This window comes from Amphibalanus amphitrite, unplaced genomic scaffold (genome assembly GCF_019059575.1).
Source record: "Amphibalanus amphitrite isolate SeventyFive unplaced genomic scaffold, NRLGWU_Aamphi_draft 000025F_arrow, whole genome shotgun sequence".
Classification (NCBI taxonomy): domain Eukaryota; kingdom Metazoa; phylum Arthropoda; class Thecostraca; order Balanomorpha; family Balanidae; genus Amphibalanus; species Amphibalanus amphitrite.
The window spans coordinates 572,186-597,437 of NW_024881521.1; the positions used below are offsets into that span (position 1 = coordinate 572,186).

General features: G+C 55.4%; 1 protein-coding gene across 4 annotated transcripts in view; it reads left to right on the top strand.

Annotated features, from left to right (window-relative positions):
• LOC122393750 (protein O-mannosyl-transferase Tmtc3-like) overlaps nucleotides 1-25,252 on the top strand; it is a 50,429-nt gene that overhangs the window by 9,812 nt on the left and 15,365 nt on the right. For 3 of the 4 annotated variants that reach the window (XM_043390082.1, XM_043390089.1, XM_043390098.1), the window contains 2 exons: nucleotides 6,061-6,120; nucleotides 14,152-14,339. In XM_043390082.1, the coding sequence (XP_043246017.1) occupies nucleotides 6,061-6,120; nucleotides 14,152-14,339 (248 nt within the window). Of the gene's footprint in view, nucleotides 1-6,060; nucleotides 6,121-7,856; nucleotides 8,010-14,151; nucleotides 14,340-25,252 lie in introns of those variants that run through there. The other variant, XM_043390106.1, reaches the window with a different exon arrangement.

Genomic DNA, 25,252 nt, shown 5'->3' on the forward strand with positions numbered 1-25,252 from the left:
ACATTCCACTTTACGACAGTATCGGTCACGCGCAATGTCCGTCATTTCCGTTTTTACCCAGATGTTCATACCTTTACCACATGACTGCGGTTGTCCCTCTCAATTGAACGAACACTCACCCCGGAGCGGAGAGCAGAGAGTAACTTAGGATGGCTGTGGTTAGCCGCCGGGAGGGGAGCATCCCGCACCACCGGCTGCTGACCTCAGCCTGCGAACGGCGCGTGCCGGCGGTTAGCCGTCAGCCCCCGGGGCCGGGGCGTGGCTGAGCTCCATCCAACGGCCGCTACACGGCTGTCTCAAATTGTCAGCCTGTGGACTATGGCCGTATAATGATGGAATCGCGACACTCGACAGCCACCGCCGCGTCGTTGTCTGGAGCTCTAGTTGAGCTAGGTTGAGCGTGTCGGAGATCTTGGCTGGCGTGCTCTGAGACTGACGGGCGTCTCCAGCCGTCTGGCGGCAGCTGATGTGACGTGAGGTGATGTGATGAGACGGCGCGACCGGTCTGATGGCGATAGGTAGCGGCGGGCGGCGGGATTAGAAACGGTGGCCGGACAGCCGTGTCGTGGACCGGTCCTTTGTGGGCTCAGTGCGTTCGCTGTTATGCCTGAAATCTGTCCTTTGTTCACCGGTTAAGTCAACTAACCGTTCTGGCAGTCGGTTTGGTCCTGTAGCTAAGACTGATTGCCGTCCTCTCAGCCAGCCTGTCCTCTGTCCTCGGCCTCAGGTTGCCCGACCGATCACCGCAGTGACGCGGGGTGCGCCGCGGCCAGCCGCCGCCGCCCGTGGTGGTATCGCGCCGCCCATCGGCTGCCACCGCTCGTTAGCTGCTCCGAGCTGCTGTCGGGCAGCCAGACGGACAGAGGTCGGACGCTGAGCGAGATCTGCCGTGCAACGGTCAGCTCAGACTCAGTTAGTCGCACCGCGACAACGCCCATCGTCCTGCTCCAGAGCGCCAGACCGCTATAATACCCGTGTAGATGATACCAATGCGGATAGACCGCCCGGTCTGTCAGTGGGGTTTATAGCTTGACTGACAAAACAGAGCGTCCGAGAGTCTCCCGTCTTGGTGCGCTGTGCATAAACTCACGTACCGATGTTGGGAAGCCTGGCGAGTGCCGTGGTTGTTCGGTGGCTGTCCGGACGACCGGAGACCGCCGCCGCCGACCCGCCACCGAGCGGCGGCCGGTGTTTTTGCCGGGCTGGGCGACCTGGATGCGCTATGCGTGGCACGCGGGCGGCCATGAGCCGCGGGACAGACGGTCGGACCGACTGGCGGCGGGGCATGGATGGACAGTGGGCCGGGCATAGACGGACTGCTGGCGGCACATGGACGGACAGCGGGCATCGGTGGGAGCATGGCACACGAGATACCTAGTTGAACAAGTCGGGAGCCTGGCAAGAGAGTAGGGATCTCAAGTTGAGCAAGGTAGCGAGTCTGCATTCATGTGGGCTTCGCCTTCAGCTCTCCGAATTAAAGCTGATTCTTCGTAAACGCCGTAGAGCCTTGCTGTGGATGTGACAATCTCCAACTTAAGAGAAATGAAGAAGTTATTTAGATGTGGGTGCGTGCTGTCAGTGACAGCCAACGCACGGCTGCTCGTCTTACCCAGTCCACCGAAGCTCGCCGAATTCCACGGAACACGCCGCCCACCAGCCCATTCTGGAGATAAATGAACCGTGCCTGAAGATGTGACCCGGGACCACGGCTTTCTGCAGAACAGTTTTAGGAGTAGCGAAAATGGAACACCAATTTGAAACTGTCGCCCCAACAGATTAGCTACCGTAGCGCCGGCTTTAGATCGCGTCGATCCGAAATAGCCAGGTGGTGTATTATTAGAAGCTCTAACATTGTTCTGCATTTGTTTTATATAGTGAGAACGTCCTGGGTTTTCTTTCGTCACGATGTCCGTACGCCTTCCGATATGGCGTAAGTTTTAAACGTTTGACAACCGTATGACCTCCAGCAACCTCACTTGATTGGTTGACCTTTTAGTAACTACACGACCTTAATCTTATGCTGACCGAACTGAGCCTTTCGCAGTTCACTTTTGGCGCGGGATGTCGTGACAGGGATACATGTAGGTCCCCGCGACATGTCTCATTTCCACCTACATCTACAAGTCACCGTCAGCGGAATAGCTGCCCCACATTAACCCCGTCGGTCCGCCTGTTGCTGCATTAGCCTCTGCCCGGGCTGAGCTGAAATCGGCCGTCGTGTTTTGTGTCCATTCTAGGAGACTGATGGTGGCACGAGGTCAGCGTGGCGCCCCCGGACCACCGCCAGCGCGTCGCACCGCGCGTGTTTGGCTTGTAGATGGACCTTTCTGCAGAACAAACAACTGTAATTTGGACGGCTTTGAACGGCCAGAGCAGATTACCTATGCCCCATTGTTTTCTAGCAGAAGCCATTTCGTTATTTGTCGTCTGTTTAGAGTGATTTCCTTGGCTTTGTCAGTGGTCGATGGAGCGATGGGTGAAACGTGACTGGCTCTTCTGTCGGTCAATGCTCTGTCCGATTGGTATATATGGTGGCTGATACGGATCTAAAACGGAGCCTGGCTCAGCGCACCTCTATGTAGACGCCGTTTTTCTTGTTTCATTGGTGGTTGAGAGCGACCCGCGGAAAATGCAGCGAACAGATGTTAAATTTTCTTGTCATTTGTTGCCTTCTTATGTTTTTTTTATATATACTGATTGGCGCCATCCTCAATTTTTAGACACAAGGTAGTGTCGATTTTTTCGTCCAAGACGAACAGGTTTGGCAATTGGCCACCATTTGATATCGCCCTTCTCCATCTTTCTTCCGTAATCGGTGATATAAAGCCGATAATGACAATCGCTGCTAATGTGCACCATTATGGGCTCCTGATGGCTGCGGGCACAGGCGTCATTGAAAATCGATCGGTAATGGCCCATCATTATTTGTGTAAACGACCGCCGGAGTAGCGTTCGTTGTCTTAGCTCGGTGACGATGCATCAGCCACTGGTTTTCTAGTCAGCTCAGGTAAAGCGCCGAGCTGCAATGTGAACACAAACTGGTCGTAATCGCTGTTGGCCTGCCGTATTTGCGCAATTATTTGCTTCCTTGCCGTTGTTGGCTTTTGTGTAGGCATGCATTAGACCGAAAAAGGTTTGAAATAATATAGCAGCGGCTATCTTCTGCGTCGGCATTTTTCAACACTGGTAGTGTCCGTTAGCCCACACGTGCGCGAACACATGTTGGGTGTCTGCTTACTTTTGGCTCATGCTCGCTCTCCGGTTGACATCCCAGTCTCTGCCCATGTCCGGGTGAAGTCCGGCTGATATCCCTTTACTCTGCAGTCTGCCACACCCGACAGTACCAGCAGTGATCGCTGGCTGTCCATCCCGCCAACCTTTCCTCCTCCATGCCGCCGTCCCCCGCCGAGACGACCATCCCCCACCGGCCCGACGGCCATCGCGGTAATCGAGCCGGGCCCATCTGACCACTGAATCATACTCTACGGCGACAGGCCGGCCGCTCACACATACGGAGCGCCGGCGCTTTACGGCCGGCCGCCAATGCTATATGCATATAAAATATACTTGCGCGTCATGCTCATGGGCACAGGCGAGTAATATAATACGGAGAGCGGGCCGTTGGCGCGGATTACCGACCCGCACGGCTGTGCAGTATTTCCCGGTCGGGCGCTGACGCTGTTTGTTATTGGGATGTTCATCAGGCGGTGGGGTTGTGAACGGTGGGCAGGCGTGACTTTGGTGTCTCCGGCGCTGGATGGACGCCTGCTGCTGCACAGTGGATGGCTCTGCTATCGCTGGTCACCCTGACAGTTTTGTCACATTTATAATCACAGCCAACGAGCAAGCGATTACGCTAGCACTTTGTAACGGACAAACGCTTGATCTACGACTGAGGTACTCGGCACATACAGTAAATCTACAACCACCCGTCTCCAGCATTAAATCTACGACCGGACTTGAAGAAACTAAATCTCAGCTCGCCCCTGTACAAACACTAACGCTGATCTGTGTGTGACGTTAACACGGCATCTGAATGCAGCTCCGGAGCCGCGGCTGGTCCCGTCGGCCGGCCGTCAGCTCAGGTCATCAGCGTCATATGCACCTGACGACCGACCTGACGGCCCTCCTCGCCAGCCGGCCGGCCCGGTCACTAATCGCTATCAGATAGGTTTCAGTCGCCGCCCGGGCATGCCGCAAACTGTCGCTGCTCAATGGCACAAATGAGCTTACGATAGGGGCGTCGCCTGCCGCATTGCTCCCGCTCTCTCCTCCTTAGCTCTGTCTCTCTCCCTCTCCGGTCGCCGGCTCTGTCCGCTGCGGTGTGTCCCGTCCCGGCGGCGACCCCGGCCGTCCGTCGCGCCGGCCGACTCGACCCGTGTCGTCCGTCGCCGGCCGACCATTCACCTGTCGCGGCGACGACGCCCGGCCCGGCCGCCGCCTTTGGTTTATGAAGCCGTTGGCTGCACGGCGGCGTCTCGGCGCGAGATGAGCTCGCCGATAGCTTCTGGTCCCCGCCGCCGCCGCCGCCGCCGCCGCGGGGATGCTGGTGACTTATGCTCGGCAGACTGCTGGGTCCGGATCTCCTATATGCTATTCTGGGATTGATATCCCGCTGCAGGCGCGGATACAAGGGGGGGGGGGCCATGGGGGCCATGGCCCCCCCTTGGCCGATTTTTTTTCAAAAACAAAATAAAAAGTTAAAAAGTTAAAAAGCTGAAAAGGGGGCCTCCTGAAAATAAAGTGGCCGAAATCCGATGAGTTTTCTTTTTTTAACCTACCCACTTAGTTATTTCTTAGAAGACTAGCTGAGAAGACTTCTTTGTTAGAAGATTGGTAAAGCTTTTCATAACTTGGAGGTCTCTTATACTCACAGAGATGACCACTTTTACAGGGCCTCCTAACCTGCACAGAGGGCCTCCAAGCCTGCACAGATGTTGAGATGTTGCCTGAACAGCTAGATAAGCTCAATAGACGCAGTTTTTTTTTGGGGGGGGCCAACAAGTGGGAAGATGGGGCCTCCAACAGGTGGGATTATGGGGGGGCCTCCTGGTTTCTAATGGCCCCTCCCTTGGAGATTTTCTGGATCCGCCCCTGTCCCGCTGTGTGATTGGACTCCGGATGCCGTTTTTCTGCGAGGTATGCGCGATTGCTCTGTAGACCAGCATGGGCTCAGACTGCTCAGAGATATCCAATGATCCAATATGAGACGTCTATTCAAGGTTTTCCTTTGTTGTATCAGCAATACCGAGGCTGGATAGGCCCGTGGATCCCACCATTGGCCATTTATTTGTCACCGGGCCGGCCTGGCGTGGCTGATCTGTCTCGTCCCGGCGGCTTATTTAGGAGACAAACAGCCGCGGCGCCGACGGAGACCGCTCGGCTGTCACCCGCAGCCTGCCATCCGTGGAAATGTCCCATCGACGGCGCTAAGCCCGGGCCCGCCGGAAATAACACGGGCGGCGCAGATGGCTGCGGCGGCTCGTCGGGACCGTGTGCTGTGGCTGTCACCCACCAGCCTGCCTGCCGTGCAGAGAAGACGGCCGTGTTGAATAAAACCCCGTGTCTCCCGACTGCGTTTCATTTGGCTGGCTGGCGACGGCGGCGGACTGGCAGTTTTTGCATATGTGAGTGTGGTTAATTCGGCCGACTGCCGCACCGGGTGACGTCTGTGCCACGCTCCAGTCGCGCCCCATTACCATAGCGGCCGTTGCTTTCAATTCGGCTATGAATATTCATCTGGGCCCCATTTGAAGACGTGCCGAGCGTCGGCAGTCGCTCCTCGGAGACGGCCTAACTAAATCAGCGCACCGTCTCGCCCCCAGCTCTGCCGGTGGCGATCGGACGAAAGTCGTCCGCCGGGCAGTGGCAGCTCGGCCCGATGTTGAGGGGACTCTGTCGCTGTAATGTGTCTGCTCGGGCGGCCTGTGACAGTGCGTGGTGGGCAGAGTGTTCTGTAGATTGCTGATCTAGGATGCTAGCACGGTGTTAATTGACGTGAGGTGCCGGCAGGTCTCGCTGACTGTGACAGGAGCTGACAGTTGTCTGTTCTGTTGACAGGTCGGACCGTGTGGCGGAGGGGCCTGGTGCGATCACTGCGCTCCTGTCTGCGGCGAAACGGTAAGTGCCCGAACTTCAAGTCGCATTGATTTTTAGTGACTTGTTGTCTGTTGAGTACCTACCTATTTGGTGACTGTTTGTAGCGCATATCTGTCTCATGGAAAACAATGTGATTTCATTGTCTGGGTGATTGATGATATTTTGTACTTGTGCAACGTGCATCCTACAAGTGTCTACTGTCTTTCTGTCTAATGTCTGTCTATAATGCCTTTTTTGTCACTTAAGATACGGCTTCTGAGTTCTGGGTTGAATCAGTAAGTCATCAGTTATTTGGGGGTGGGGGAATATCACAAATAAACAGCCAGCGATGAACCCCAGGATGTTTTGTGTGGGGGTGTTTCACCAGTTTCGCATTGCGGTGACTGTCATGGAGCTTCCCAGTGGAAAATCTCTCCAGATTTTCCAGGAGTAACCCTACTCAAGCTAGACGTTTAGTCTGTGGATTTCCGTTTGCACTAACCACAGAACATGTCCTACCGGGAGGTTTCTCAATAGACACGGGCTTGCGGTATGTTTCGGTAACCAGCGTCGTTTTTATCTCGCTCTTGGCGGTCATGTTCTGCGGCTGCCCATTGATGTTTTCATCCGTGTCACTTCCATTTAGGTGTCATACGGGACATGGGTTAAAATAACAAAATGGTTGTAAAAGATTGTGAATCAACAATCGATGGCCATTGGCTAGCGCAGAGTTACAAATTCTTATTTTGCGAGTTGCGACGCATGCTCTTGACGATGTTTTTAATCAATTTCGAAGGAGTGATTACTCTTCTCACTCCTCTTCGACATAGACTCGAGAATATTGAAGTGTTAGGTACTCGAGATTCAGGGATTCGGGTGTTCGTACTGGCAGCATAGTCACATCGTGAAATAGTGTGAAGATGCGTGTGTCGAGATTGCATTGCGGTGCTAACGTTGCCAAGGCCCTCCTTATTCCGAGGACAGCTGAACATTTCGTCGCCGCGATGGGAAGTATTCAGAGGAGAGAAGCATATGAGAAATGTGTTTTACATGGTAAATTTGCATGCTAATGAGCACAGTTAAATCTCATCATTCCCTGAAAAGTAATTCCTTAGAAAAAAGATATTTCACAAACCATTTTCGCGGGATTGCGAACTTGCGAGGTTTTATCGTCAGTCGCAGTCTTGCAATTTGCAGCTATCGACCCATGTTCATGACTCGGCACTCGGCAATGACAGACGTCAACTACCGGGCAGGGGTGCCACCGAGTGACATGTGGCCGGCCTCATTAAGCGGAGTGCCTCAATGAGCGGTGGCACGACTCAGTGATGGAAGGAGGCGTGTCGCCCTCAGTCCGGGGTCTCTATATCCAGTGCAGGTGGAGCCGCCCCGTTACAATTGATGGAGGCGAGGTTACAGTTGATGGCAGTGACACTGATGGCGGCCGCTGCGGGCTCCGTGTCGGCCGGCCGTGGCTCGCCGGGTGGCCTGATGATGGGTCACCGGGCGCACCTGGCCTGCCCGCCGCCCCCCGCCGGGCGGACCCTGTCGCCGACCCCCGCCCCGGCACCGGGGCTGTGCAGACGGCAGCGGGCGCCGTCCGGTCACAGCTCTGCCACATCGCTCATGTCTGTCTCGGGCCCCGCCCACCGCCAGCCGCCGCCGGCCCTGCAGCCAATCCGCGCCGCCGAGCCGAGCCCCGCGACCAATCATAGCCGAGCGGCGGCGCAACCGGCATGCAATGTTGCACTGTTTGGGGGCGGCGGGCCCGGCAGTCGGCGGCGGTTGTGGTGACGGTGCGGCGCGTCAACTGACAGTGGAGCCTCGCGCGACCGGTCGGCGGTGAGTGCCGCTGAACGGGGTGTTGTGACTGGTCTGTCGGACCCAGAGCTGTGGATTCTGGATATCAGCGATAAGCTGCGTACGATAAGGTAATGTGGCTTTGGGAAATACCTTACTAGTTACTACTGTCTCCGGCCGTGGTGTAATAGCAAGTTCGCACATCGTGCTCATGATCAGACCAATTTTGGCCCTATTTCGGTCGTGCGTCACACCGACAGTGGCGCAATGCCCCGGTTTGTCAACCATCTTCGGAAAGAAAAACACCTGTTCCGGCTGTGATGGTTCATGTCGCTAGCGTTTTTCCTGCCCGCGGAGCAGCTTGCTATTTGTCCTGGCATCGTGGTCTTGGGTCCAGCACTGGGGATGGGTAGGTTAGAACACCTGTAGAACAGCACCGCCGCGCACCTCCGACGTTTTCCTCCGGCCGGTGAAGTGCCAAGGCCAGAGGAAAGTCACCCAGCCGGACTCGGATCCTCATGGACTAAAGTCAATGCAGTCTGCGGTTCGCTGAAGTCGGTACTGGCCCTGTGCTGTGTTTCAAGCGAAGGCGATGTGTTTATCGAGTGCGATCCCATTTCCTGGACCTGATTGGCGTTTACGTCTTTCATGTCTCGTGAGCCATGATATTGATGTCGAAGGATGAAGACAATGGTCTTATCTTCGCCGTTTTATAATTCAATGGCTTCATCGATTTCGGTGGCAGAACAGGTCAATGTAATGATTTCAGCAGAAGTGGTCGTCTTCTGCTGGATTCAAAGACATCCTATCCGTCGGTCAAAAGAAATTGATTGTTATGCAAACTTCTGTCTCTTTGCAAGCTTACGTAGCGTAGGGGAGAGTGGGGCAAAGCGGCCACCCGGGGCAAAGCGGCCACCCATCGTTTTAGCCCTTCATAGCTGGCGTCAGTTCCAATTTATGGTTTCCAATTATACTTCTCTCCACGGTCGTTCGTATGAGCCAGACCGGGGTTTCAGGCCCATCACCATTGTTCTGTGAAACACGGAAAAGCATTTCTTGCCAGGTTACCAACTATGTTTACAGTTTTTAAATGTTATGTTATTCCATAACCGTTTGGAATTTTTATAAGCGTTCTTGTCCACGTATTGCATGGTTATTGTACATGCGTTCTACCAATTTTAATGTTTTTTACCCCACTAATAGCTAAGCTGGAATATTTTTGTCTCGGACGGTATGCGCGGGGCAAAGTGGCCGGGGCAAAGTGGCCACCCCCCCAATTGGCCAAAGTTGCTTCCATCTGGATAAAAGACATTATTTATATTCAAATATGTCGTCATGCATTCATCTTGGCCACTTTTCAGTTGCATGAGTTACCAAATAATGCAATTAGATGTTTATTTTCATGAAAATCCTTTCTTTGTTTACCTACAGGTGGAAGATGATAAAGTAAACATCCATCCTCGCTTAACCTTGTCACCATCAAATACCCTAGTCGTACACGGGGCAACTATTTTGTTTCTCATATCGGGGCTTGAGAAGACGCCGGTGGCCGCTTTGCCCCAGGGTATGGGGCAAAGTGGCCAATATGCATAGGTTTAAAGTTTTGTCAATATCTTTCATATGTGAACGCCTTTGGAAATAAAACGCAGTTGAAATAAAAGGCAACTTAATAGGGATCACATTGGTATAGAAAGAATCTTTCCAAGTTTAAAAATCAAGCGTTGGCATCGTGAGAAGCGTTAGGGTGGCCGCTTTGCCCCACTCTCCCCTACCTATGGCTCAACAATCAGCTTATCAAAATACTTCACAAATAAATGTAAAAATATGTCGCGTTATCTACTTACATATGTAAAAATGGTTTTGTTATTACTGTAACTAATTTTGCTGGTTACTGGGGTTTCCAAAAAGCCATTTGAACGGGAGAGGACAACGGCGAGAAAATGATCCATCTCCAAGTATTGGACTTCATCATTTATTCGTGGTTTAGTTTTCTTTCTTTTCGGAAACTGACTCGAATATGACAATCACTGCTCGCCAAACAGAAACCAGAAACGAATCCCATTGACATTTATTTGAACTTTTCAATAATCAACCAACGCTTGTTCAATTCGTCACAGCGATTAGCAGCTTTGGATTCTGATAGCTTCGTCGATAATTTGTCGCTGTGCAATTATTGGACTGATAAACAAACCAGCTGTCAATTAATGTCAAAGCTGAACTGGGTGGTCGATGGATATTCCCTGCCCTGAGTGAGAGTTTGACAACCGTCCCTCAGCTTCCTGGATAGATAGCTCAACCTAACGAAAAGGACGGGGACATTGCCGATAATGCGACATAACGAAAGGCCAGGCGATATGGCTGTTGTCCACCAGTCCGGCCTTCCTTCCCTGGTTTACGTTAACAGTCGCTAGCTGTGACTCCTGAGAGTTCCTGTGTTTCCCCGGATTTCCGGGAGTGGAGTCGATTGTGTCTGACCGGTATTGATCCTGAGAGTACTCGGCTCTCAGCGCTCTCGAGTCGAGCATTTCTGGCAATCGGTGCGTAGCCGGTTATCCGTGAGGCCACTAATGGCTCACTATCCATTTATCACCCGGTCCCGACCTCCCCAAGGTACTGTGAACCTCCGAGCCTGAGCCATTTCTCTAATTAACCCAGCTTGCAGCGTTGGCGTAAATTGGAAGAGCAGATGTGTTCGGCCGCTCGGGAATCCTGAACCTGTTGCGGTAAAATTTGCTAGAACTTGGAATCGGGTGCGAAGTCATGATGTCTTCGCGATCGCGAAAGGTACATGTACGCTACATGATATGTTGGTGTCTTCCGAATCTCGACTGATGTCGCTCCTGTTCCTGACGACTGTCATTGCGCGCCGTGACGGCCCCACCGCGCCGGTGCAGTGGCTGGCTGAAATGGTATCTGAACCAGCTGTTGATCCCTGGGCTGTCGGCTACGGCGGCTCTTGTCGGTACTGCGCCCTCGTGCTGTGGGTTTTGGTGACCGACGGGCGGTCTGAGCTGTCGGCGGCGGCAGTACCTATCCGTCCGCACTTCTCTCTCCGGCGCAGCGTGTCGGTCCGCTGTTTGGTTTCTGATCAGCGGGCAGTGCCTGAGGCTCGGAGGCGGTGACGAGCTGCGTTTGCACACTTTTGTCGTGTGTTTGTGTATCAAACAAAATAAGTATCGCCTCGGCCATTGACGAAAGGTCTTGAAAGCATTACGCTCAACACTGCAATGCACTATTCATCACGTAAGCTGTCGTCATGAATATTTTAACTGGCGTCCATGCTAAATGTCTTCGCTTGAAGTTGGGTTTCATTGCTGTGCGACTTATGAGCGTCATGAGTGCCCGTTGATCGATTGCCGGTCCGCGTCGGTATCGTTCTTACACGGGCCATAATTCACTGGGCCGAGTGCAGGCTGCGGTAATGGATGGCGCTCACCGGCGGCCAGCCATAAACGGCGGCACGACGGCCTCTCTTTGTTCAACACCTGCTACCTTCCGGCCATGGGAGGCTGCGTCGGACGGCCGGAAAAATGTCAGTTCAGTCGGCAATTTATGGTTATTTTATCTAAAATTGTCCATCGTGCTGCCCTAGCTACATTGTAATTAAAATGTAATCCGGTCATTTTTACCTGGTAAATATGCAATTCCTTGCCTCAAAGTGACTGGATTTTTTTTCCATTTATTCGTCTGTTTCCTTCTATCAATTTTCTGCCCTTTCTGTCGTGGTCATCGATCAGTGTCGTATCCATCTGCATTTCAGATAACTCGATCGCTGTTTCCATCTTGATTTCCCCGAGGCCTTCTTTCTCGCCTATGTATATTTATGCAGCGCCGTTTGATTGGTTTAGAAGTTTGGGATTATCCTACAGACGGACAGCGCTTCCAAGTCGAAAACACAATTTTCCGTCAAAACATCAAGTAAAACTGTGTTGCATGCCTCATATTTGCTGAGTTGATCCGCACATTGCCTATGACATGCCAGCAAATTTAGAAAATAAGTTTGGTCATAATCACGCTGCAACAGGGAAGTGTCCCGGTAACAGGCCAGTGATTGCTGCCGGTATCTCCACACACCCCGTCTCGGCGGTTGGATTCAACGCGTAGCTGGCCGGCGCTCCGGACCACCTCTGCGCCGGCCAGTAACTCGCCGGCACCGGGCGGCCGCCGCTAATCAAGACATGCTCGGCCCCTGGGAAATATGGCCACCGCAGTCGGCACCACCACTTAGCCGGGAGGCTGCAGGAAGCGTCACACGCCCGCACACACTAAACGTAGTTTCCGGTAGCGAGAAGAAACAAGTGTTTGTGATGGGTCATCCCTGAGCGGACATTTGCTTGCCGCTCGATGTGCAGCCACCTGTTGATTAGTGATACCGGAGCAGAAAGCCGCAAAGCACCTTGGGATAGACAGGAAGGCGACGTTCAATAGGAGCTAACGTTCTTGGAAAGGACTTGCTGATATCCAATTCAGAGTTTTTGTACGAATAGCAGCATCTTTTTGCGATGTGATGCAATTTATACCAATAAAATAATACTCTTGATTGGCACAGCGATCTCCAAATGTCACATGAGTAGCAGGCACGTCTCGCAACAAGGATGTCTTTATCCCAGGTCGTCGCATCGAAATATCGTTGGTATACTGATGCCCTTATTTGATCAGGCATCCGATCAGCTGGATATTGCGAGTCTGGTCTGCATCCGGCAGCGTTTTTGGTATTCTGAGACGAGTGGTCCTAGGAATTCCTGTCGTGAGCGTTGCTGCTCGTGACCTGTCACATGGACTGGCGGCCGTCCTAGCGACCTGCCCGGACGCTGACGTGACCGGCCTTCAGGCCGGTGTTTCACGGCCGCTGTTATCACGCTGCCAGCGCATTTCGCGCGCTGACCTCATAGTTTGTGGTCAAGTCACTCAATGGTGGGACGTCCGAGTTTGTTGATGTCTCTATGGAAACCCAATTTGACGCGTGTGCTAGCAGCGTGCTAGCAGCGGCCGTGAAACAGGGCCCAGGTCATCGTTCTGCCTACCGCGGCTGGTCACCGTGGGGGTGCCTGGTCTTCGACCGAGCCGGACTGCCGCTCCGTCATCGATTGTTGTCGCAGACGCCGATTTGTTCCACCTTTGTCTGGCGTATTTCGTACATGACCGTGTGGCGGCGGCGGCCGGCCGTCACGGACAGCTCGTCACGCTGGCGGCAGCGTTATCGTCACGATAACATTTGCCGTAACGGCTGGCTGGACCATGACCTAATGGACTTGGGCATTAGCATTATCGTTTGTTGCCTAGGTGCTCAGTAGGTGCCCTTTGCTGTTACATCGTCCACTAAGTAACACTGATGGAAGCATCCTCGACATCAGGGGTGTCGGAACAGACAACGTTGCCCGCTCGCCCCCTGTGGAATGGCGGAATGGCCGAAGGTGTATCGCCCGCGGTGCCACTCAGTGCCCCGTGGCGCCGCTGAAAGTCTGACGCAGTTACGGAAGGGGCCGTGGTTAGTGGCCGGGGGCGGTTGGTCACTGGGGAGGGGTGGGGGACCGGAGGGGGCTGTTTCGTGACGGGAGCCACTAGCGTCGGTCCGACGCACCGGCCGAGTGGCTCCAGTCGTTAGCCGCCCTTCGACGGCCGGTTAGCGGCGCGTCGACCGACGGTGCCGACGGAGCTGCGATCCAGAGCGCCGCGACACGCGCCGCGGGGCCGGGAGGGATCTACTTTGGCTGTCGTGGCGGGGAGGGGCTGACGTGGGGCGGGAGCGCTGTCATGGGGCCGATTGATCGCTGGAAAGCTACGCGTCATTTGACGGCCGAATTCATTGACATTGTTGAGCACGTGAGCGAGCGATGCAGTATAAATGCATCCATAACGCCGGTGCCCGACGCCATTAGTTGGTGCATATTTCATGATCGTGAGCCACTCTGGTCGGCCACTCGAGGTGACGGCCCATGCCGCTCACCTAGACAGAGTCTGATGGTTTCATCGCTCACCTGTCCGGGCGAAGAAGCCGCGCTGCCGGTTACCGCGCGGCTGTCCGCTGTAGGTGTCCCTCAGTTTGTCCACTGACTTTGTTGGCATTTGGCTTGTTGCGTCGTTAGTCGTACTTTGGCTGATGGTGTGTTTGTGTCTGGGTCTCAGTTGAAGGCGTCTGTTTGTCTGTTTTAGTTAGTTACGCTGCGTCTTTAGGTGCTCTAGGTATGCTATGGCTGACGTTGATCTGTGTCTCAGCAATACCGCGTCGCTGGGTGTTCTATAGCTGACAGTGTCTGTTTCTCTCTATTTCAGCCATGCTGCGCCGCTGGGTATACTACGGCTGCCTGACAGCGGCAGTCGCCCTCTGCTACTATAACGCACTGCAGTGCGACTTCGTGTTCGATGATGTCAGCGCGGTCAAAGACAACCGAGACTTACGACCACACACACCCCTCTCCAACTTGCTCTACAACGACTTCTGGGGCACACCAATGGAGAAGGTATGTTCGTCTCTGGGCTTTTAGTTATGGTATTTGATTTATTTCCAAAAAAATGGCTAAATTTTCTTCGCTCCCTGAAACCTGTGTAGAGTGTAGGCTCGTTTGAAGTAAGCTCCTGCTGCTGGCTACTGTTGTGCCCGCCTGTGTATGTAGATTGTGTAGCGGACAGCGCGGTGGGGCGTCCCCTGTGGCAGTGGCAGATCTGTTATACATTGATTGTCCGCTGCCGTCGTTAAGCCCAGGCCTGTGTCCTTCCCACGACTGCCCTGGCGGTGCGGGTCGAGCTCCGCGGGGACACTGGAACCACGGGAAACTCAGTACGCGGGGCACGCGCGTGCGGCGCTCGGAGAACGACCGCAAGGTCGGAGCCGGACGCCGGTGCCGCTGCGGCCGCCGCCGGGCCCGCGCGGACCGGTGTGCCAATATTGGCCTCTGTCTACGGTGGCGTCCGGTCGACGGTGAGCAAACGCCGCCGGTGGAGCCAACACGGCCACCGCGGCGGCTGCGAATGTCCGCCGCCGGCGCTCCTCTCTCGCCGTCCGTCCGTGTGTCTTCTGTTTCCCATTCTGGCGCCGTGTGCCGCCGCCGTCTTCGCTCTCTGCTATGGTCGTCTCAGAGTCGTCTTGGAGCCATCCTGGTGCGGCGGCGGTGCCCTTGCGGCCCACCTGCGACCGTTGGCTGCCGTGTTCGGAGGTTTACGGGTTGACCGGCGTACGGTACCCCTTCCTCCGGCCTTAGACGGACGACGGTGACCTGTTCGGCTCATGCAGCTGAGAGCGAGGTAGTGGAAAGCAATATGAACGATCTACCTGAGTTGCGGGGTCGAGAGACCGGCATGGGTCACCGCCAGATTCCACGCAGCCCAGGAGCGACCGACCCTCGAGAGGCTGTCTCGGCACGGACAGGCACTACGTAGGTATCCCGTGCGGCGCCCGGCATGGGGCACCGTGTGTGCCGGCCAGGAATGTTGGCCAGTGCACGCCGGGGCGGCCGCGCTGCTCGCTATCGACCAGCCCCATCAGCCGGCGCTGCTCAGAAGTAACCGGATCGCATGATAACGCCGCGCCGCAGCAGTTCCATATATCACGGCATAGTTAGACTGCATATTGATAGGGTCGACTGGGATGAATATAATGGCAGAATCTTGGGATTTGTCAAGTGGAGGTTGGTTTCAGTGCCAAGTACCGGCTGTGAATCCGATGGATTTTCTTTTTAACGGATTTTGTTGAATCCCGTAATAAAACTATTAATCCTTCATATCCGCGTAGGTTTCATTCTTGATTCTCTTGACAAAGCCCAAACCAGGTCCGGTGTGGGACGGGCTGAGCCAGGCCCGCGCGGCGCGCGCTATCTCTGAACATCCGTTAACCAGCTTCGTGAGATCGGATTCCAGGATCTGTTTCTAAACCCCATGCACGTTTCTTCCCCTCGTCCGTTCTGGTCGGCTTGTTTTCGGTAAATCTGCATTCCTGCATCACATCTAGCCTTGTCTGATCAGGCCAGTTTCGGAGTCAGGATTCCTTCCACTTCGGTGTCACTCGACTTCCAGCGTGTCTTTCTGATCTAGTCCAGTTTGGTCGGTGATTTGTCTACCAGTTTAGTAAAATGCCGTTCTGTTTTAGGGCTGTAAAGTCGGGTCCGGAGCCGTTCACTGTTAGCTGATCTCTGTTAAAACAGTCTTCAATTTGTTCATGGCTGTTGCACCCCCTCATCCGTCGTTCAGTGTGGCTCCGTATCTTCGCCTCCCCCGGTGCAGCCCCCCCCCCCTGCCTCTCCCGTCAGCCGCAGCCAGCGTGGACTGTGAAGCAGGAACAAAAATGTCGCCAATGTCAAGGCTATTGGAGATAGTTATCTGCAGACAACATACGCGGGATGCCGCCATCTCTGTGAAATCGCCGCCTGCCTTATATCCAAGGTCCTATATCCGCCTAGCTCGACTGCCAGTGCGACGTTCACTCTCCGCCGTCCACCGTCTTATTTCCACCGTCCACCGTCTGATGTCCACTGTCTGCCGTCCACGGTCCTGTCCACTGCACGTCAAACCCGCTAGCCAACCGACGGGCAGTCCACCGGCCAACGTCAACGTCCGCTGCCTGCTGTAATAATTCCACAGTCCACCGCCCTTCTCACCCAAACTTTTGGACTCCATTGTCTGATGTTCGTTGTTTTAAATTCCCTTTCTTTGCCTCAGGCAGACAGCCACCAGCCGCCGTTTGCCGTCCACCGCCATCCACGTCCCCCACCCGTCCACGTGACAGGACGCGGCCTCCTGTCCATCACACGGCTCGATTGTATTTTAACAAGATATAAAACGGCTGTCCTTTGTCTCCGATCTGTGTAATAAAGATGTGTATCGTTCGCTGGTAATGTAGATAATTAAAACGGCGGCATGTTCAAACGAGTGGGACGGCACGCCTAGAATCCCGAGCGGGCTGTGTCCTTCTCTGTCGATAATCTGTCTTTCCGGGCGCCTTTATTTCCAGCTGAAGATGTCGATGGAAAGGGTGGAGTGGGCACACCTCAGCTCTCCACCTGTTTATTTTCTCTATCCTCCTTCACCTTAGATAAATATTATGACTCGTGAGGACGTCGCTGTATGCTGCAGCCTCCTCTGCCGCCTGGCTGCTCAGGCCGTCAGTCTGTTTTTCCGTGCCACCCACAGTGCCCACTCAGCGGCTGGGCTGCAGCCGTGCTCGCCACCTGGGATTTCCTCTGCGGGCCGAGCGCCATACGGCACGGCGGCAGGCCGTGGGCGCCTCCTCAGCCGGCCAGGCAGCTCGAGAGGCCCTCTGCGTGACGGCGGCCGTGACGGGCAGGTTCGGCGCCGCCCCCGCCCCGCCCCCGCCCCCGCCCGGCGCGCAGTCCGCCCGCCCGCTGCCGGCTGGTCCTGTTTGATTTGCATGACCTCACCGTCGCATAAATTGGCGCCGGTGACAATGACGAGGCCGACGCTGGTCGGTGGCCGCCCTCGGCTGGCATCCGCCCCCGCCCCCGCCCCCGCCCCCGCCCCGTGCCGTGCGGGTGGCCTGGCGGCGGTTAATAAGGTGGACACAGCGCAGTGGACAGGTCACTGGACAGTGGACAGCCAACAGCGTCGTGTGGCGCTGGAAGGACACGGTAGTAAAGTTGAGCTGATTTGACGGTGGGCGTGGCGCTATAAAAGCTAATTGTGCAGCCCTTTCAGAGCTCCGTGGCTTCGAATGTCTGAACTGATAATCCAGTCGTTTGGTTCGCCCAAGGCCCTAAAGGTTCGCCTTTCCTGGCTGCAAACCATGTCACCTCGATTTCCCAACAAGATCGTCCGAGTGTCCTACTCGGTATCCCTTTGCTGCTTCTGTCTGTCGTCCTTTCGGCGGTCGTCTATCAGTGATCGGTCTCGTCTGTCGGTCGGTGGCCGGCGGCCGGCGCTCGCAGCCACACGTGCTCACCGGACGCTGACACGCCCAGACCCGTTTTTCAATTACGCGCCGGCGGCCGGGAGTGCGGCGTCATCGTCGGCCGGCAGACTCTGATTTATCCCCGTGTTTGTTTCACGTAATGAATAGCGCTGCCTTAATCACGCCCGCCACTGGACTGCCGACGAGTGGACGGACGGACGGACGGACGGACGGACGGACGGACGGACGGACGGGCGAACATGGACGGACGGATACACGGACGGGCAGACGGACGGACGGACGGACGGACGGACGGACGGACGGACGGAGCGCCGCGCTGGCCGGACAACGGTGCAGCGTACGGCGCTGATCATGGCGAGCGGGTCAGACGGGCGTGGTGAGAGCCGCGGGTACGTCGGTCAGCGCAGTCAGCGGGCCGGCGCTGACCGTCCGGCCGTGCGGCGGGGTCGGTGCACCGCGCCGGCCAGCCGGCCCGCCCCCCGCCGAGTACTGCACGGTCGACCCGCCCTGCCGGCCGGCCGACCGACCGGGCGGCGTATTCGCCAATTGTATTACACGAATCGGCCAACCAATAGCTTGCCTCCTGAGTGACGTCAGCGTGGCGTCATACTTTCGGTCCTCGCACTGGTGGCGTCTATTGAAGCTAGGTTTTAACTTATTGACATTTAAGCTACATGAGGTACATTATCGCCGTGGCGAAGTGGTTAGAGTATCGGACTGGTGATTCAGAGGTAGGTGGTTCGAATCCACTCGGCGACTTCGATTTTCGTGTCATCTGTCATTGTGCGTTTTTTATACATTTGTAACGGCGTGCACCTAAGAAATCAGACGTAGGCATTCTTCTAATGAATATGTTGCATAAGATAGATATTTGCAGTCCAACCGATTGGTTCGGTTTCGGTATTTTCCAATGGTCTTTGTTTGTATTTGGTTTGGTAGCGGTGTTCTGATTTTCTGTGATTGACATCACTAATGCATAGTGCATACTATGCGAACGTAGCCAATGGAAAGACAAATGGTGCTGGGCGATGGCCATTCATTGATCAATATTTCTCACTGCCAATGGGTGATAGCACGCAGCATTGACAGGGGCGGCGCTGACCTTTTGAAAGTAGGTGGGCACTTGGCAAGGTAAAGTACCTAAAAGTAGCGAAACCTAAGATAAAAAGTAAAAATCGCACGCTGGTAAGCAGGCTATTAGATAGCTTTTCGTGTAAGAATCACCATGCACAAAAAAAGTTCGGCATAGCTGTTAGCGTAATCACGGGACGAGATAATCAGTTTCCAGCCGTCAGAGCGTCATCTATAGGAGCTATGCCCTAACTTTAACTTTTACATTTCAGCCGCCAGGGGGATACCTAAGTCCTCTTACTTGGAATCTAGTTAAAGTCAAAAGATTTATATTAGACGTTTATGAAGATAACTTGGGACTGGTTGTTAAGTTGCATGCTCACGGCGGGCTGTCATCAATTTATATCTATACATGTCTTATCTGATCGATGAAATAATACAGGAATCCGTTGTCATTCGAGTGTGTTTCATAATAGCTCTTCCGACTTTAACGAATATCGACAGTGCCGTAACAAAATTGGTAGTTCAGGTATGGACTGCAACTGCAGTTCTTTTGCAACTTATTCCTTAATCAGATGAACACTTGTCAGAGATTTATTGGGCGTACGATATTGGCGTGCGAAAGTAGGGGCCAAAAATGCACGTCTACGACCGACTTCTTTTTAAGAGAAAAGAACCGCTGAAGCAAGAATCGATCCACCGACCTGTCGTCCATCACACCGAGACTCTAACCACTCGGCTACGGCGACACATACATGTCTGATAGCCATATACAATGCAAAAATAGTCTCAACTCAAATCTAGCCTCAATGCATGCATTGTCGCGGCGGATGGCTATGACGTCGCACTAGAGATGTCGCTAGTTGATGGGCCGATTGGTGTAATACAATTGGCGAATACGCGACCGGGCGGCGAGCCCAAACGGATCCAATCATCGTATATCCATCGGTATAGCCGCGGCCCGGTCGGCGGTGCGGCGGCCGACCCACGCCGGCCCGGCCGCTGCACTGGACGGCGCGCCGATTCATTATGCGGCACGGCTCGGCGACGCTGAGTTACGGGGCGGCCCGACGGCGACACGGCCGGTCACGTGATCGCCCCCCGCGGCGGCCGCGCTGCAGCCGGCCCCGGTCACGTGACGGTGTCCGGTGGAGACAGAAGTCGTGAGCGCCGCGCGGCCGCCGGACCCCGATGGCTTTTGTGGCCGGTCGGCGGGCGGCGGCTGCTGCGTGAGTGCCGCCTGAATGGCGCTGACCGCTACCGGTGCTGACCAAAGACACACAGTGGCGGGGGGCGGCCGCGGCTGGATTCCATTCATCCTGTGTGATTACGTAGCAGATGGAAAACCCCGGCTGCCGGCTGTTTGGAGTCGTGGACGGTATTGTGTACAGAAATGCAAAGGTAAATCCGGGCGCTGGGAACATATAATAAACACAATCCCTACAGGAAGCATTGCTTCATAGTTAGTTCGATGCCGAGTGACTTTTCCCGTGTAGCCACCTCAGTTGTGTAGCTAGTGGCGCCGAGATTCCGAGCAGCTAGCCGACTGACCCGTGAAGGCATATCTGGCTGGTTCAGCTCGGCAGCTGCGGCAGCTCGGTGGGCGCAGCTGTGATATCAGACAAAGGCCGGCCAGATACGCTGTTCAATACAGCGCCAATCTCCCGGGGGACGGTGGTGGAGCCTTCTCCATGGCAGCTGCTCATGGGACGACTGCGACGGACAGAGACGTTCTGCGAGTCAGATCGGTCGCCGCCGAGTGTCCTTAGGGTGTGTGTGACCGTGCGTGACTGGCCTGTGACTGTCTGTCACCGGTCTATTTTCAGAGATCTATGCGGCCTCTCTGCCTTCTGTGACTGATATCCTCGGCCGTGTGTGGCGCTCTGCAGCCGGTGTCTGAGGCCGCCTGTGTCACTGATCCCCCCGGCGGCGTGTGACCGGCCAGGTATGAGCACTGCCGTCCGACGCGCGGCCTCCCTCTGGGTGATTTACGCGTCAGTCGGTGTCGGCGGACGGCGGGGGAGGACGCCACAAACGCCGCCGTAAAGCGGCTAATTTACGGCCCGGCCCCGTATCAGACGGCGCCATCGCCGCTGCTCACCGGCCGCGGACCGCAGCTCAGAGCTGGACGGACCGCGCCGGTGTGGTGTCTGAGCGCGGCACTGGCACTGCTGCGGCTGTATGGTGCTGGCGCGGTACTCGCACACTGCCGATGAGGAGTCTGCTTACCACTACGAGCTGGCGCGGTAGTCTGTAATGAATGAATTCAGAAATTGATTGGTGGCGAAGTCACTTTTGCTGGTCGGTGGTCGGTGCTGAACTTATCTTTGCCGGTCGGTGCTGAGCTCACCACTGCCGTTCGGTGATCGGTCGTCGAACCTTTCCATGTCGACTTCCGCTACCGGTCAGTGTCCACTGACCACTGCCGAACTCCCGAGCCACCGCTCTGGCACGGTGTGTCATCTGCCGCCGATTGGTCTCCGAGGGGCAGTGGGACGCCAACTGGCCATCGCAGGGTGCTGAGTCGTGTTCGAGGTGATTGGACCGGTCCGACGCCCCGTAAGCGAGAATTGAGTTAGCTGGGGCCTCCCGTGAAACGATTTGATGATACGGAAGTAAATGCCCTGATATTATGTTCCCCGCACTTGGCATGGTTTTCACACGCTTCTTACCTTAACCTAAATGTTAAAGTTTGCAACAAGTCAGAATATAAAAGGGAAATAATGCGATGTAGGAAGGACATTCCTTGAATACTGTTGGCTTCCTTACCTAGGAAATGCTTTCGTGAGATATCCTTACCAAAAGCTACTGATGCTAGTTCCTAAAACAATAATCGTGTTTCACTCTGTTCATGCAATGTTTACCGAAGTTGTTTATGTCTGCGGTACATGGTATCGCATGTAATCTGAATACCTTGATGGTTATCTACCAGACAGCCGTGGATAATCTGTACATCGGATCGAGGCCGTGGCGGTGTGCATGTCGGCTGCCCGGTGGGAATTAAGTGCCGGTGGCCGGCGCGGCACGGTGCGGACGGCTCAGTCGTCTGGCGGCTCATCTGAATAGGGCCCGGTCTCGCCGCGGCGCGCCCTCGCGGCCATTTTCTGGACTGTCGGTCGGCCCGGCTGGCCCCCGAGATGGTTGATTGGGCGGTCCGGGGGCCGCTATAAAGTCGGCCACTGCAGCGATGTGAATATTGGCCGGTCGTGCATGCCTCGTTGGCTTTGGCATAGAGCACCGCCAACCGGACCCTGCGGACAATGTTCTGGACACATGGGCACAGCTGGACCCAGCGGACATGACTGGACACATGAACTCACGGCATAGCTCAGCGGACACACAATCGGACACAGCATGAGCGGACACGATTTTGGCCACACGGTCGGCCCTGGGACGGACGCTGCGCGGGCGACACGATACGATCGCCGTGTCACCATCCATTGGCGGCGTGCAGCCGAGCGGCGGGGGCCGGTCTTCCCCGCTCGTTTGGTGGCGGAGAGATGGTGCGTTCGTCAGCCTCCGCGGGAGGGAGACGGCTGTATGCACTCCGCTGCTGAGTCTGGACCCCCGCCGAGCGCCACCGTGCAGACGGCGCGGCACAACACCCGGCGAGCGTGACGAGACGGACGGACGGGCCGGGACGGGGCTGTCCGAATCCGCCTCTCAGCAGGCGGGAACCGAGTGTCATCGGCGGGCTTCTCCAGTGGAGATAGCTTGAGTAAGAACTGCCGAAGGGAAGTGCTTAGTGGGCTTGCTTTGTTTGCTCGGGCAATTTTAGTTTGTCCTCCATTTCACAATCATAAAATGGCGACGACTAATTTCTCCTGTATATTCCACTCTCGTCGCGCCTGATTTATGTAAGTGTTGGGACATTAAGCCTGAGAGCAAACAAGTTGTACCGGTGCGAGGCCCATTTGCCGTGTGTCTCGCTACTCAGGGAGCTCCGTGTAGGCCTTCTCAAACACGAGTCCACGCGACTGGCCGGTAGCGCTAGCCCGTCGCTGCTGCTCGTGCATTAATACCTCTACCCGTTTACGGAAACAATGGGCCTCTCAGGTTTCGCAACAGGTGTTTCCGTGTTGCTTGGCTGTCCAGCAAATAACCTCGACATTTACTGCCGAAGCATCGGCTGTACGTGCGGCTTCGTTTCCCCTGAAGTGATGCGGCTGCTGAAACATGTATCCACCGTAATTGCGGCCTGGGAATGGATGTGAGTGCTGCACAGGAGGAGCACTGCAGACATACACGGAGTGCGGCGACGGCACGGGTACCGTCCGTCGTATATTGTGGTCAGTCGTCACGGCGTGAGCCCGTCCAACGTCTGTCAGGCCTATACGGACGTAGCTTCATTCCGGTCACGGATCGGGTCCCCTCCTTACGGCCTGTCTGCGCTGCTGGTATTGCAGCTCTGAGCATCGTGCGACTCCCAAGGGCTCCGACGTCCTCCCACGTCGCGGGTCTGTGAACTCGACTGTCTTTCCTTTCTTTGTCGCTCCTCTTCCTTCTTTGCCGTTTCTTATATTTATATCGGCTTCCAGCCTTCGTTTCTCATGTGGCATTTCGCCTTCCAAACCATCCAACCTTCGTCCTCCGACCTCCATTCTCCTCTCCTCCACCTACTGTTCCTCCCGAATCCGGAAGGGACGGCCTATGGCGGCCGCCGGCCACCCTACCAGGCACGCAGGGTATTTCACGGATCGTTACTGAAATACCCGCGGTATCGTGACTCTTTCAAACCGTCGCATCGTTTTGTTCTGCCGTCACGCGGTTGATGACCCTTTCCTGCCCGGTTCCCCACCCGACCTCCCATACCGCCGGTATCCAGGCTTACCGGCCGGCGCGGCGGTGGCAACGACATGCATGTGATTCTCTGCGCGCACGGACGATACTGCAATCATACTCGGAATGCGGCGGGCGGCGGCGGGGGCGGGCCGCGACTGACTGCTGATCACCCCATAAACACGGCACATTACGACCGCCCGAGGCTGGCGGAGGGGCACTAACTATCACAGGGCGCTGAAACAGGTGAGGAGAGTGAGGTGACCGACCGGCCTGTGGTTTTTGCAGTTAATAGCTTCCTAGGCGTAGACCAGTCCTTTAGTCATGGAGTTCTGCTGGTCACTATGGAGAACGGAGGACAAGCTGTTGAATTTTAGAGGAGCTGTCCGCCGCGACGACTGCGTTCTCCGTTCTGGCATAGGATTATAAAACGAGATGCGTTGTGTGCAGCGATTGAGGTTTATTGTGTGCCGTGTTCTCTCCGCTCTAGCGTGAGCTTGGAAAAACTCGTCGGCGGAATAGCGCATTAGACAATTAAGAATGCAGACCTAATTCTCGCTGCGCTGAAATCAGCGCTTTATTAGATAATGTGGCTGTTATGCTCTTCAAGAGGAAGACTTCTTTTCATTTATGTGATTTATTAAAATGAGGATGCCTGTGTTGCGGTATACTCGAGCTACGGACCGGCCCGGCCTGCCGGCGGCGCTGAGTTTAAAGTCCGGACCCGGAGAAATGGCACTCGCTCGGGCAAACTTGGCCATCGCCTGTAAACTTGCAAATTATGCAGTGATAAGGCGGTAGGGCACAGAGTCCTGAATTGGATGCTCGAGGAACTTCAACAAGTTTTGTGCCGTCGCTGAGGATGATCGTGAAAGCTTTCCGGAACGACCAATGCATTGAATGTCATGAGGTCTCGAAATGGTGTTACGATTAAGTTCCACCAACTTAGTGGGGTTCGAATGTTGTTACCGGTATCGTGCATTTATCGGTGGTGCAGGTTCTGGAATCATTGCTACGTGTAGGCCATTTTCTATCTGACTATTCTGTGAAATGTTGGTTCAAAATTCGGCTAATTGACAATCGTCAGGAGTAGGACCCTCTGCGGTATCCTCTCGCCACTTCTCTCCCATGTTGGACTCGAACCGTCACGAGCAGTCCGCCGCGCTGTACCGTGTCCCCGGTGAGCAGAGGTCGCGGACAGTCTGCCCGTGCCGTGTCCCCGGTGCGCGAGGTCTGCCGTTCCGCGTCCTCTGTGCGTCCCCATCCCGTATCCCGGTGTAGGTACGGAGGTCACGCTGCACGCCGTGCTGTCTCCCCGGTGGGTGGGCGGTCCTCCGCTCCGTGTCCCCGGTCCACCCCTCGTGTCCCCGGTGCGCGGAGGTCGCGCTGCCCGTCGTTCATCAGTCGCCGGTCGCGGCAGCCGCGTCGGTGGCGATGATTCAGCGCCCCGGTGGCCCAGTGTCGCCGGCCCGATTGTCGGCCATCTGTCATCGCGGCCGGCACCGGCCATTGTGGACCGGCCACGCTGCGACCTGGGTGGCCGGGCCGACTCGCGGGTGGCGTGCTGGGACCCGTGACGGTAGTGAGCGCTCACAATCAACGCGGAACTGCGCCGGCCGTACCTAATCTCTCCGACTAGAGTGATGGGTATTTCCGTAGTATTCG